At 34.3% G+C, this 16145-nt stretch overlaps 1 protein-coding gene across 1 annotated transcript in view; it reads left to right on the top strand.

Annotated features, from left to right (window-relative positions):
* The window catches only part of nrm (neuromusculin), a 694689-nt gene that overhangs the window by 621941 nt on the left and 56603 nt on the right, over window positions 1-16145 (top strand). The window contains exon 7 of the mRNA XM_068768211.1: window positions 6516-6673. Within this exon, the coding sequence (XP_068624312.1) occupies window positions 6516-6673 (158 nt within the window). The remainder of the gene's footprint in view (window positions 1-6515; window positions 6674-16145) is intronic.

Raw genomic sequence — 16145 nt, 5'->3', positions numbered from 1 at the left:
ATATATACATATATGTGTGTATATATATATACATAAAGGTAACTATCATTTCATATATTTTAAAGGCGAAACAAGTGCTCTAATATAAAGATTTTAACAATAATTTTGTATCTCAACATTATATTTTGTTATAAATACTATGCTGAAAAAGTAAAATTATTTTTTCATTAAATCTCCCGGGCATTAGGAAGTCAGGTATTTTTTTTACTAGGTTGGTAAGACTGTTATAACATTTGCCAAGCGTCTGTTCGTCAAAATGTTTAATTATGTCAGTCTTCCGAGAGGAAAACGACTCTAATCATTCCGCAAATTTCGTATTCGCTTGATTTGACTCCGTGCTTATTTTTCAAAGAGTGCCCTTGTCCAAGACACAAGAGCTCTTTTGAAATTAAATCAATTCGGGCCTTCGTGCTGGTGGAATAGATCGCAGTCTGATCATTTTGACGAATCTCTCGAGTCACGGGACGCGAAGGTTGTGTTCCACGTATGCACGCACAGCACAATACGGAGTGGAGAATATTGACCAATAACCTTTTCTTTGTATTGTTTATCGACTGTAAGCTCTCCAACGAAGCCCAGAGTGAAGGGGACTACTTCACAACGAAATCATCACTAGTAACACACATAGGCCGTAAACTTGCGTCTTTATGCACTGGATTTTGGTCAAGGGTTTGGTACTTTCACGAACACCTCGGGTGTACCCTCTGGTATCTAATGCAATGAACGTAGACAATATGTTTTGCAAAATAATTCATTATTCTACAACGTTCTGCATGGGTATTAAATTTTCATTTTACACGACTTTTTATTTTATACATATCTTAGTCTCTGAAATATTCAATTCGTGCTCTTTGCGAAGCAATGTTTTACTATCTCATTGTTTGTCTAAAATTAATTAAGACTTCTACATAAACAGTCTTAAAATATTCTGAAATAAAAATAACATGCCGTCCCGAACTTTCGTTATCGCACCGAATTTTCTTAAGTTCGAAAATAGATGTTTATTTTTAAAGTTAATAAAAGTTTTCGGGTGTTCTTAACTGTGTTAATTAATGTCTCCCGGTCTGTTTTTTGCTTGAACTATCTGTATAAGGTCAAGTATTTTCAAATAACATTGAACCATTTTTTTCGAATATTTCTCCTTATCCTTTTTTTTCGTTAATATAGCAAAAACAAAATAAATTCTCAAATTCCAATTATATGGGATTTGAGTCTCGCTCGTTTTTTATTTGATTACGGATAAAACGAAAACTACTTTAAATGCCTATAAAGTACCAACTCCAACAGGAGTTTCGTGCTCTATTCTTGAAGTTTTTGACTTGTATACCTATCACGAATAGTAAAACTGAGAAAGGTCTTCAAGATAGAAGCCAATAGCGACGTACGCCGTCATCTGGTCTCTTTGTGGGTGAATATTCGTAGCGAATTGAGAAGTTGACATGGCAGTGTTACTAGAGCTCCATAGTACATACAAATAAAATGACTAACGCAAGGACGTCCATCTACGAGGTAGGCAGACGACCTAAGTAAGACAAGCGGCCAACAGATCCTTTAAGGAATTTAGGAGGGTGGCCTATATCTAGTAGTAGAGGCCCTACCACTGAAAGGACAATTAGAATAGATACATATATACATACACAAACACAAAGTGCTTTATGTTCATAATATATTAAATTATCTGACCAAAAGTTTCATAAAATATATATACAACATATATATTTTAATAAACATTTGAACCGAGTATTTCGTAGAGACTCGGAAACTGTAATAAAAAGGAAAAAAATAATATGTAATAGCATACTACATAAAAATAATATTTTCTTAATATACCTCTCTTAATATTTCTTACACTAATAAAGTTCCATGGTAACACATCAGGGCAGATACAAGGTGCTGAGAAAACTCGACCTATTCAGTCTGTAAGTAATGAGCCAATCGCCACTTTCAATGCTGTCCGACGGTACAATACATAAGCTGATAGCGATTTCAAGTAAAAATATATTTTTAATCAAAATTTTTTTTTTTTCTATTGCTTTGATCAATTGATATGTTTGTTAAGAGCTGATACCGGTAGATTTTAAACTGCAGTTACAATGCGGGAAAGATATTTTAAATAACATACCTTTGTGTATGCGATGTAGAAGTATATTTCGAGACAGCTAATTAGTTGTTTATTTATTCATTTAATGATGAATTTATTTATTAAAAGTAAATACACAGTAATAAATAATGTTAAAAATTAATATCCTATAACTTTAACATATCAATTATTAAGTCCACCAGTTTACGCTACGGTAGATTAAAAATTTTCAATATTTTAGCTAAGACTTCGTATAATACTCTTGTCAGTGCAGTATATCATTTATATTATTTAATGAGAATGTCAATTAGGGGCGATGATAGTCCAATGGATAATCCCCTGAGAGATATCTTTGGGAAAAGTCTATGTCCTGCAATTCGTATCTATGGGTTTAAAAAACGATTAATGACGCCGTTGCGAACCGGATTTTGAGTAAAAGTTTTTAAGGACTAAAATTTAAGGGCATGTTCTATATTTTCAAAATTTATTTTAGTAATTATTAACATTATAAAATCTATATTATTACCATGTGTGCATTAAGTAACATTTTAACGGAATAGCGTTAGGCGATTTTGAATAAAAAATTATGAATGTACTATTAATACAGTAAAATAATAGCTGTTTAAGTAGTGTGAGGAAGAGGAGTCCGGAATATTATAGACAACTATGGTATGGAAATAGAAGAAGTACAAGTAGCGAGTAGTCAACATGTACATACAAACACATATATTTATTTATAACATTGTAATAAATAATTACAAATATAACACTTATTAAAAAAGGATAAATTTATTGAACGAATGCCAAGTCTTGTTACTTGTACCACACGAGAACTTCATATGGTATTAGTAACCAGAGTGTTCGTTGCAGACCTCTAACGCAAATAATAGACTGGGTGTGTCTATTACTGACCCACAGATTGGCTTTGACTCCTTTCATCCATACAGACCGGTTTTCCTCCCGACAGGCCGAAATTGAATTATCTCGGGCAATATGAATGTGTCGATGGGCAATCAATTATTTTGAAGGGGTCTTTACAGGTATTCGTTTGCTATTTTGTTCCAATCGTGTAAACGGAATAATGACAACTGTTATATATGTATTCATTATTTGGTACATTCATTTTTTTTTCAAAAATTCTCTAGTTTTTTTATTTAATAAGTAGTCTGTTTTTTTTATTGCTATTTTATATTTGTCGTGTTGTGGTTACCTGTTACTGAAATTATTGTAATTATCCTGTATTTTTATCTGATTTTTGTTTACACGTAACATTGTAAAGTTTACAAAGTTTCCAAAATAAAATAATAATTTTGCATAAATCGATCAGGACCCTATAAAACAATTCCGTTTGCAATCGTCCTTGTGTTAATCCGTAGACATAGGCCTCGTCCAAAGATGTCTATGGGGGATATATCTTAATCACTAATATTGACAGGTTTTGCGATCGCAATGTGATATTATGGTACGCAGACGACGGTGCTGCTCTTCCTCCGGAAACTTATTTGTAAGCAGTGGCAAATCTTTATAATTAATGAAAAAAGTGTGAATTACAAAAAGTTTTATCCTGGGAGTCGAACACCCGTTCTATGATCAAGATTTCCACTGCTGGGCTACCACTGCTCAATAAATCAGACGTCCACTGTTGGACATAAGCCTACCCCATAAGTATCCACTAGGACCGGTAAGAAGTGGCCTAACTCCGACGTCTTCTACTTTGCGCGTGGATATCCAGGGCTGCGTCTTCCTTTGCAGTTCTATGCATCACGTAACTTGATCACTGCCACCTTAACTTGAGTGGTCTAGAGTCGAGACCATGAATCAGTAAGCCAAGAGTAGAATTTCCTCACACAATATGGACAAATGACCTTGTTAGTGTCACTAGAAACCCCTGCTTCCTACCGATGTTGTTAGAAATCTTTGGAGAGAACCATGTCCAACATTGGACATCTTACGACTAAAATGAATATGAATAAATTAAAAAGTATAGCTTGAACCTGCTTTATTCTGGTATAATTTATCAATATCTATATATATTTAGAATCTAAATATAAATTTCTAATGTGAACCATTAGTTAATTAGTAAAAGAAATGTGTAAATATAAAATTTTCGTAAATGTAAAATGGAAAAATCAAATTAATTTCCTAACGATATCATCTTTATTACGTCAAATATATCTCAAGGGGCTTTAAAATATTTTTATGGATCATATCTTAATCGTTTACGTAATGTTAATTTGGTCCAATCATAATTTTGATCGTTGGTAGTAAAAAAGAATTATTCTCCCTTCAATTTACCTGATAGGTTCTCGGGTAGATTTGAATTCCCTGAAGATTTTTTATTCCACTTCATTAGTAATAAATGTAATATTTTTCAGACAAATTTGAATAAGCTATCTTATTGACATGGACTTTGAATTTTAAGTATCGGAAATTTGTTTCTCGGAATTACCATATGTCACACACAAATCACAAATTCTAGAACAAAAAATTAAAAACAAATATGACATTACCAATCCATGAAGTAAAATACGAAAAATCCACCCCCACTTTCTCAAACGGAACTTGTATGCCATGTAATACAATGAGATGTAAAATTAAAAAATAGTAATGATTTATATAGGACGATTGATTGTAAGAATAATAAACTTTATAGGAATAAAAATAAAGTACATGTCAGTAAAAACTTTGAAGCTTTCACATCTATTTCCAATCACCTTTATAAAGTGATATGCCAAACGAATAACTTTAGTTCGTATTTCTAATTTTGAAAAAGATTTTTCTAACTATATTATCATTAGGTTATTTAGTATTCCTGAAACCATTGATTTTTAGATATCATGTGCCTTAAATTAATGAACTGCGTGAGCTATACATTCACACTTTTAAAGGTTATACACTTAGAGCTTTCAATACGCACGATATCTATATAGGTGTAATTCAAAAATTAACACTATATCAGGCGATAGACGCCCAATGCAAGTCATAGGTGACCGACCTAGCGAGTTTCCGCGAGCTTAAATACAGTAAATAATATTAAAAAAATACTTCTTAAAGATAGCAATGAAACAAAATTAAACATATGTAAAATTAAAGTTACTCCGTGGGCGCTGTTTCAGAATCTTATGGCCCCACCGGCTATTTCTTCCGCCCGCTATGTGGCCTGCCCTGCCATTTCAAGTTGTCAATCTGCTAGTTTATGGATGTCTTTATTTCTGTTACTTCATTTAAGCTGTAATCTTCTAATTAACAAGAGATTTTTTAAGCCACATATTAAATTTATTTATTTTACCATTAAATTTTTCGCGAAACACTCATCAAATAAAACTGTTGACAGAGTTTACATGTAGGCGCCAATAAATAATATCCCTGACTCACTCGCTACTCAAAACTGAGCATCCAATTGCTCCATACCCTCGGGATCGGAAGGATACATCAGAAACAGTTCCACGACTTGCCCTTCATGGGCCATATAGTAGCGTATTATGATGTCCGCCGACCTGTAGATGGATAACTTACACTTTATTACACTTCTGGGACTTGACAGGCAAGTACTTTGCGAAGGTAAATTGCCCGGTCCTTTCCGCATTGTACATTCTGTAGCACGATTGAATATAAGGGTTCCGCAAGGTTGTGTTTTGGGACCAGCGTTTTTTTAAGCAATTTTTTTTTGTGAATATAAACATTTAATTTAAACACAACAGTATATTTTATAATAAATGAATGTATTTTTAAATACAAAATATCTCTGGTTAAAGTCATCGGAAGATGCTAAATGCAGATCTCTTCCAACCTAATCGCTCCTTTTGAAAGTCTCTGACCCATGACCAGCAGTGGTGGTCTTACGACTGTATATATATATATATATATATATATATATATATATATATATATATATATATATATATATATATGTATGTATGTGTGTGTGTATGTTGCTAAAGTGTTCGTTTGAAGTGGCAGCGGTCAGAGCATATCGCTCATGTATCCGACAGCCATAGGAACTGAAAGATTCTCGAATATCTACCACCTGTAGGGCTCCCAATAGGTAGGTGTGTTTAAAGGTGCAGTTTATAACGTTCCTTTGGTAAGTGGACTTGGCATCTTATTAAGGTCATCACAAGACGCTGGAAGCTCGCTTCTAGATTCTAATGGAAATTTAAGGAGGAGGCCTGTAGCGGCAACAGGCTGCATAGAGTAGAACTAAGAGAGTTAACATTTATATACACCTTTCTCTGTCGCACCATCTTCTGTCACCTCACACAGACGACACGTGTGATTGGTTGTAAAAAGGTTCTAGGGTCTGTTAACTTTGTTTCAAGGTTTAATATAAATATAGTGGTTCTGTATTAAAAAATTAATTATATCGCAGTACTCGAGTTTTACTTTGAAATTCTAGAGACAGTCCGTGTGAAATAATGGTTATTTATTTTTTCAGTGCCACCGAACAAAATCTCAATATCCGGTGTCGGAGAACACGCTACCCAGGGTACACTACTCACACTGATGTGCGAGGTGTCCGGCGCCAGACCGGCCGCTCGTATCGAATGGTACAACGGCACACAAAGGTTGATACCTGATGACAATAACATTCAGGTAAGAATTGTTTTTCATACAAACTTTTTTTGTTAAACATTCTATGACATTATTTAATGAACATAGTATGTACATGATAGATTTGTCTGCTGCAATGCAAAAAAAATATTACTTGCCACAGATTAAAAATGTAAGTTCCTTTATCGTATATCAAAAGACTTTAGTAATTATATTTAATGGAATCAGGCATTACCTTGCGGAAGTCCATCCCAAGTAAGAAAAGGACCAATATTTAGCCATCCGCACATGCAGTGGTAGTCGTGCAACAAAGTGCACCGCCCGCCAGCCCGCTGATAAATGCGTATGCGGCAAACAATGCGAACTACACAACTGCCACCGTCAAATCACTCAACACGTGTTTCACCCCTACACGGGGCATCTTCAGGAGTTATGTTACACCGATTTATGCCAAACATAGTCTCTGACTACTTTAGTAATTATGTCATCTAAGTCCATATATATATATATATATATATATATATATATATATATATATATTTATATATATATATAGTAAGTAGTATCCATTACTATATTTGTATAAGATGTCTTTATATGATTATTTTCCCTTTCAGTTTGCTTCACTTTTTTATTTCATTTTTGGTCTTTTATGATACTTACTTGTTTTACCTACCTTTATTGATTTATCTCATCATCACCCAACGGTTAGCTGGTAGAGATGTACAAAAAGTGTTATAATAAAATAAATAAAGAAGTATATTTATGAGTTGATTTTTCAAAGATGGTTGACATAACCTATTCGAAATATAAAATAAACACAAACACCACAGTTGAAATTTAAATGTTTATGTTGGTTAAAAAGATATAACGTAATTCCGTAAAAACCAATTCAATCACTCTAATATTTCCTTGCTTCACAAAAAAATCCTACTAAAGTCTTATCTAATTATCTTTAATCAAACCATTGCCGAATATCACTGAAGACGTTCGTTATTTTATATAAACTAATTTAATCAAGGCATCTACGAAAGGAAAATAAAGAAACCTTTTCCCAGATCCGATCAGTACAGTGAGCAACCAATATCTAGAAATTGTTCTACTCTATTAATAATGAGAGGCTTCATCTTGGGTACTCCAAACATTCGATACTCGTGCCGGTACGTGAGGAAGGAGATATTAAGTATATCTACAGACAAATATTTGTAGGTATGCAGCATAGAAATCTCTCTTTATATAGTTACGTTATATGTTATATTAAATGGCTGCCTTTTGAACCGGTCCTCTGCTAAGAGGGACATCTTTATAGAAAATTCCGTTTGGAGATGTTCGTATATAATTCAACGTTGGAAATATTTGTAACATGACAATATTATTTACGACTATATTTTAAATAGGGTAGACAGGTACTATATGTTTTTATATTAACGCTTATTTCGTTTAATCTCGTCATAATGTGAAAGTGAAAACAACTTTACTTATTTAATATACCAAACTTTATATTTGACTTTGAACATCGTTCATATGTTAATTCACCTTCTGCAAATATACAGATTGATTGACTTTAAATGTAAAAGTTTTACACCGTCCAATGTATAGATTATTTTTGATCAAAAAGTTTTCTCTTTACGAAAAGCTTTCTCTATATCTGCCTAATATTATTAAACTGTAGTATCGTTTACTGAAATAGCTTTGAACTAAGTTAAATAAATTTAAGTTTTTTAGTCGAATATTTATTTCTACTATTTACTTGGAAACACTAACAGTAATTAACCATAGAATTCAGTATACCGTTGGAACTTTAATACAGGATGATTAATTTTAGGTGTAAAGGCATACATTTATGGCTAATTTAATCAGCAAAAGCCTTTATAACTACTTCCAATCAACCTGTGTGAAGTGATCGCTTTATATAGGGTAAATATGTTAGATTAATTGATTTAATTTATTTTAATGCAACAGACCAATATATTCTGGCAGTACTAAGTCAGCAGGGACAAATTTTAAACAATAATTAATTTTAAAAACTCTTTTCTTTACTATAATTACGTGATTTGTTATTTCTGAAAGTATTTATCTTTGAATAGAAAGTACCCAACAGTAATTGATAGCAAATGAGGTTTACATTCACCTGTTAAAAGATATTATATTTGGTAACAATTATTCTGTACATTTTAAAATAATATTTGTTAATTTCCCTAGTCCGGGAAATATTTAACAGTTATTTTAACTTAAACTTTTAGTTTCCGGTAAACAAATGTGCGGCCAACAGGCAGCGTACGAGTTGAATAACTTGATATTAGAACAACTGTCAAAAGTTAGTCCAGCTCTGGTCTCCCAGCGGTAAACGACTGAGACTCGCGATTGTAGGTCGCGGGTTTGATTCCCGAGATACAAATTTTGTATAATTCACACTTTGTACACAACTTATATAGAAAAGGCACTGCTTACAAACAAGTTTCCAGAGGATGGCCACCAGCGTCCTCTGCGTACCATAATACCACACTGCGATCGCCAATCCCCCGGCCAAGCGTGGCGATTATAGTACACCTATCCCCCGATTTACACGGTAGATGCGAAAATTAAAAATTTTCAAGTCAAAACCGTGTAAATCGAAAAACTCGCAGAAAATGCATGATTTTGCTATTTAACAGTTGCGGATTTCTATCAATAATTTTAGGTGTACACAGAAATAAAAATAAAATGCATTGATAAGTAAAAATATTTAATATATTACGGAAAAACTGTTTTTTTTTTTCATATTTAATTACAATATACATTAAACAGAAGAACAAAAAAGAAATTATTCTCAATCTTTTTTTCGGAATCGAAGGTTCGAATTCACTGTCATCAATCGAAGTTATTTGTGCCGATTAGATGTTTAAAGCAGAAATATTTACATTACAAGAGATTGTAATAAAATCAGTTATTAAAACAAAAAAAAAAGTTATTCGCAAAACCGTGTAAAATCGAAAACGTGTTAAACGAGTACCGTGTAAATCGGGTGATAGGTGTATATACCTCCATAGATATCTTTTAGAAAGGCTTATACCTTTCAGTAGGCATCTATGATTTGAAACCACGATGACGACGAAAGTTGTTTTAAAATAGGGTCATATATATTTCATTCATCAACACCTATAACCAATCACTCTGTATACAAAATAAGTAATAATTATAAACGATAATTTATTTCTAACTTTTGCAATAAAAAGTATTATTAAATAGACGAAAAACAAAAATAAAAAATGATTTCATGAACGGAAAACCGTCACGGGCGCATTCCGAAAGGTAATTAATTCCGCAGGCCCCGACCCTTGATCAAATATTTGAGGGAGGGGGGGCCCCGGAAACAGCTAATCAAATTTTGAATCAATTAGTTTATTGGAATAAAAAAAGCACTCGCGAAATTCTCTCGATTTAATATAATTCGAAAGATTTCCGAAGGGCATCGGGATTCGTAAAATTTATAATCGCCATCTTAGAAATTGAAATGTAGAATTTTTTTTACAAATTTTATCCAAATTCACGTTGTAATAAAGATAGTAGATCTGAGCCTAGGCTGTCCGCATCTAGCGTAACTTCCCGCGACCTTTAACTATGTCGGCAGTCGACCTAGTGTGGGGTCCACCCATGCCGCGTCTCCTGGCTCGTGGTCTGGAGAATCTTTCGAGCACCTCAGTTTTACTTCACAGAATAAAAAAGGCGAGATGTATATATATATAAATATATATATATGCGGCGTACTTGGATACCACACTACGTCGACTGCCGACATAGATAAAAGTCGCGGAAAGTCGCTAGATGCGGACAGCCCAGGATCAGATATCTTGGCGGTCTTTGGAGGAGGAGGTCTATGCCTTGCTGTAAGCGTTCATCAGCTGAAAAGAACAAGATGAAGAAGAATTATAGTGCTCCTTAAACTTGGCTTTTACACAAACAATTCTACGAGCGCGGACGTGCCCTGTTAGGTGGACTTACATGATAGACAGTCAAGTTCACGAGAAGTAGCTGGATGCAGGCACCGCAAGTTCAGTCGTTGGTGCTATATTTGGAGGAAGCTTATGCCTTGCCATGGGCTTCTATCAGGTGACATGATGATAATGAGGGTTGTAAAAATACAGGCCAATTGTAATGGAAGTGATTAATGAAAATAAAAGCAGTAATAATAAGTTTAGTATATCACAACGATAAGAAATGTAATTAAAAGTGAAACTAAAATGTGATTAATTATAGGAACAAATTGTAACTAACTCGGATATCAAAGAAAGTAGAGAAAAAAGATAGGCGACATGTATAAGGATGAAACAAAAACTTACAATGTGTTTGGCACTAATCGGTGTAACATAACTCCTGAAGATGCTCCGTTAAGGGGTGAAACACGTGTTGAGTAATTTGACGGTGGCAGTTGTGTAGTTCGCATTGTTCTCCACATGTGCATTTATCAGCGGGCTGGCGGGCGGTGCACTTTGTTATACGACTACCCCTGCATGTGCGGAAATGGCTAAATATTGGTCCTTTTCTTACTTAGGATGGACTTCCGCAAAATACCGCTTGATTCCATTAAATGTATAAGGATGGTAAATGAAATAGTGTGAATATATGAATAGTAAATTAATTATTTGTAAAATACTTCCCTTTCACAATAAAAAGATTGAAGGAACGTGAGTATCCTAAAAATAGAGTCATTTAAAAATAAATAGTACAAGCCAATAACTTCTGGCAGTGAAGTCTAACAGAACAGCTTGTGAAACAATTTCAAAAAATCTTCTAAATACAAGATAAACGCTATATTGTGAATAAAAAACAATTTGTCTCGATGTAATTTGATTTCTCTCGGTCCGGACAGATTGCCTCGGAGTGGGAGGGGAGGAGAATTCGTCATAATTCCCGATAAAGTTGCGCGAACTCATAATTACAAAAAATTAACGAACTTTCAACATTAATCAGGATTTAGTCCAAACATTTTCACGAGTTATTCGTCATGGTTTTTGATTTTTTCTTCATCTTTCTCATTTTCAAACAATGATTATCTCGGCGATGTTTATAATTATTTTCTTTTGTTATTTTATTATAACTTTGATGAGTTTTGAAGTTACCTAATATCAAGTGACAGCTTGGTAAAACTTTGTACCACTGTAACTGTTAGTGGACGATGACCACGATCGATACCACAACGGCCTAAGCAATACACACCGCCGAAGACACTAAAAGATGTTACACACAAATTTTCCAAAAAGGATCTAGCTCCTCAGTAATAATATATATACGTACATACTGTCACAAATCATAGTCCTTTGATCACAGAACACACGAAATTTCTTCACCTGTCGTCTATGTGGATTTTTTTATTTAAATCAACGGAAAGAGTACTGCGCAGTTTATTCATGGTCATTTCCGCTGTATAGAGTCGACTGTTGGAAAAAGGCCTGTCCATAGATTTCCATTTAAACAGTTGAAGCCTGCCTGCTTGCATTTAATGTCATCCAAATACCATAACAACAAAGGTTGTCTATTCACCTGGTGGGCAGAAGTCCTTCGGAGTGTTTACCGGTCGGTGGTCTCCACTTCAGAACCTTATTAAAGTCTACGTGGTTTTTTTACCGGGTTGTCTTTAGTGTCCAAATGGCATTTGCAGTTTCCGCAGGTTTAAGGTGGCAGAGCGCAGAGTGCGCCTAGCCTAAGACTACTACTACGCTACTTTTAAAGTAGCGAAGCCCGAAAGCTCCCGGGGAAGCCTAAGCTCGGGCCACTACATACTAATATTTTCCCAGATTAGAAGGACGCCGAAATCTTAGATCGCTTCAGTGAACGCTTCTTGGAGTGACTAGGGTCCAGGATTATATATAGGGTCCCTGACTAGGAGTCCTCGGATCGGATTTCATGTATTAACAACATATGGAGTCACGTAAATTTATTAAAGAGGTTATTCCGGGACTCGTAATTTGATGACCTCTGATCTACAATTAGTCATTGATATGTCAGTTAAAATTTGTAATGTTTGGCTCAAAACCAATAGATTTTACCAAACAATTTATTTAACAAATGTAAAACACTATCATGTACTTGCATATACTTATGAAAAAGGTTGAAAGAATGCAGCTTATTTTCGGCGTTTATTAACCACCATAACAAAGTGGTCTGTCCTTGTAGAACCCCACCTTTCTATGCTGCGCTTGTCGGTCTGTGATTCTCCAATTTTTATTTTGTTAACGTAATAAAAATATACTAATCACTTTAAAATACTATTCTTTATTTTTTTCTTCTGTATTGCAACAAGCTTATAAAGTGTAACAGTATAAATACTGTGGAGTAGCTATATATATTGTGACCAGAATTTAAAGTGAAGTTGTCATTTAAAACACCCGGGCGTCAAGAAGGCACCATTATTTTTTTTTTCGTAAGTTGATAGGACTCTCTTATAATATTCGTCATAAGTTACAATATTATTTAGTTCAACCTAAACAATTTTGAAGGATATTTTGTGCCTCAAATGCGTTAAATCTCGATTGGTGTCAAAATCGTTCAATTTATAAAAAATATATATAAAAACTCAACTCGTATCTTATTCCGTAACCACCTTATTCGCCTGATTTGACTCCGTGCGATTTATGGTTATTGATCAAACTCAAAAAGTCAATGCAAGGACATTGTTTTGATTAGGGAGATTACAACTGAATCGAAGAAGGTCTTCAAGGCTGTAACGCAAAAAAAACTGGAAAAGCGTTGTTAAAAGTGCGTTTTATCAGACGGGGATTACTTTGAAGTGGATGAAATTAATTTGGAGAAGTAAATAAAGAATTAACATTCCATAAACAGAAACACTTTACATTTTGAACATGGTATTATAAATAAATAATGCATCTCCACTCATGTTTCTGTTCTAACTTATGTGGTCGTTCGTCTCGACAAAAAGTCAAATTTAATAATGTCTACGAACTCCCTGTATATTGATTCTTGCATCCGTAAGACATTCGCGGGTATATTTTTACCGGATAGTAAGTACATCGGGATACCTGAGTTTTAAAGGCTTTATTTTGAGCTTTAATTGATATATAATTCATACAAGTTTAGCATTGGAAAATTGATCCAAAGTGGGTGGAAAAAAAATTGTTAAAATAGACCAAAAAGGCGAAATTATTTTCAATTTGATCAGAATTAAGAAAATTCATTGTTATCATTATTATTTCAGCTATATCCCACTACTGGACATAGGTTTTCGCCATAGCGTTCTTACAAGATCGGTTGAAAGCGGCCTGTAAAAACGTCATTTGTCCACCCATTGGGCAAATATCCCACGCTGCGTAAAACAGATAAATTCATACCCAATCCGTATTATCATTTAAAAACGCTGTAAGAGGATTCTTTTTACATTCCATAATTAAATTTCAATATGTCAATTTAAATTCTTTTAGACCGCACAAAAGAGAACAAGATAAAAGAAATCGTTCATTTAGATAAAATTAATATTGCCATCTCCATTATTATAATGTGGCGGACATTCTTGTAGATTTTGAATCACAGAGTCCGATGTTCTGTTAATGGAATTTAAATATCGAATTTTAATTTTCTTTTTTATTACACCTGTAGAAACATTTTTATGTTTTTATTCAGTAGTGGAAGTCCTACCACTGAACCATTCCATTAAGTACATGTATAAAGTGTTCATAGAAAACGAACTGAGTTTTCCGTGAGCTCTTGTCAGAACTGGGCGTATTTTTTACCACCCTGTTCTTGAAGCGTCTTGTTCAACCACTATCATTAGGACTTTAGGAAGGCTGGTAACATTTTTCTTAGATTGGTAGGACTCTAGTCTGTTTTTTGCCAACCGTCTGTTTGTCATAAGTTTCAATATAATTTTCCTCAGCCCAAACAATGTTTAAAGTCTCTATTGGTCGATGTCATGCTGCATTGGTTCTTCGCGACTTTTTGACCAAAAATTCAACTCACACCGTTCCATTACCATTCTATTCGTCCTGATTTGACTCCGTGTGACTTCTGACTATTCAACAAACTCAAAAGGTCAATGCGGGGGGATGCCGTTTCGACACGATTGTGGAGATAAAAATCGATACGGAAAAGATTTTGAAGGCTTTACCAGAAAAGGACTATTCCGACTGTTTCTAGGACTAGAAAAAGTGTTGACAAAAGCGCGTTTCATTGAATGGTTATTACTTTGAATGATTTAAAATTGATTTGGGAGAATAAATCGATAATAAATATTTTGTGAATTAATTCACCTTACGTTTTGATCACAGCAAAAGAATACATGTCTTGAAATGATATTGTGTTACATTGAAGTTTCATTTAACAACACTTGTGTAAATAATTTGGTGATACAACTGAGATCGTGTCGGCCACCTTCGCAATGGTTAACGCGTTACAAACATTCCCACCCGTGGTACCTTCTCGTTCATTACCCCATGGCGCATATCTTTGATCAATACCATAATTTCGAATGACATATTGCCATGTTTTAATGATCGTTATTTTATTATATTTTTACAAAAAATTTTTGAAATTTTTATATATAAAATTATATGTTACGTCCATATATTTATTTTTAATGCCCCCGTTTAAGTGAGCTCCTCGTTCGCCTTCCGTGTTGTGTTAGTTTTGAATATTCACTTATTTATAACGGTGTAACATAACTCCTGAAGATGCCCCGTGGAGGGGTAAAACACGTGTTGAGTAGTTTGGCAGTGTCGGTTTTGTGATTCGCATTGTTTGCCGCATACGCATTTATCTGCGGGCTGGCGAGCGGTGCATTTCATTGCACAACTACCACTGCATGTGCGAAAGTGGCTAAATATTGGTCCTTTTCTTACTTGTGTTAGTTTTGTTTATCATTCTCCTTGCATCCTTCTCAATTTTCATATTCTACTTACATTGGTCAGTAAAACATCAACTGAGGTATTCATCACCGTCTTTATATCCCATGAACGCCCGCTGCAAGGCATGAGCCTCCCCCAAACATCACCACGACCCTGCGCTGCTCGCATCCATCGACTCCTTCAGAACTTGACTACATCGTTAGTCCACCAGATTTGATCGCCATTCGAGAACCTTTTGGTTCGAGTGGCAGTCGGTTGCAAGGGCAATATGCCCCATCCACTTTTGAGCTACGTATATGCCTTAATTTTTTTTCGAATCGCTTCGTTTCAACTTAGGCAATATATATAAATTGCTCGTCGCAATTTTAAGACGCTCTTGCTAAAAGATTAAACTTATTAAATCGTTTTTAATCTGAGAGGTTTCTTTGATTAAAAATTTAAATAAAATTGTCGAAAACACTCGCAGTATCACTTGAAATAATCAAATATAAAAAGTATATTTTTCATTAAAAATGTTCATCTCCTATCATTAGTAGCTTTTAACAGCTTGATCAGTATAATTTCATTTAAGCATAGATCGCACTCATAGCGCCTCACTTCAAAGCCATTACCGGACTCCTTGCTGCATAGCTAACGGCTGGAACAAACGTGCGTTTGATTAGCGTTTTTAAACGAAAAAA

Source organism: Battus philenor, unplaced genomic scaffold (assembly GCF_028537555.1).
Source record: "Battus philenor isolate CCGP_79_NKW_IND1 unplaced genomic scaffold, ilBatPhil1.0.hap1 SCAF_25, whole genome shotgun sequence".
Classification (NCBI taxonomy): Eukaryota; Metazoa; Arthropoda; class Insecta; order Lepidoptera; family Papilionidae; genus Battus; species Battus philenor.
This window is presented reverse-complemented; position numbering and strand designations above follow the sequence as displayed.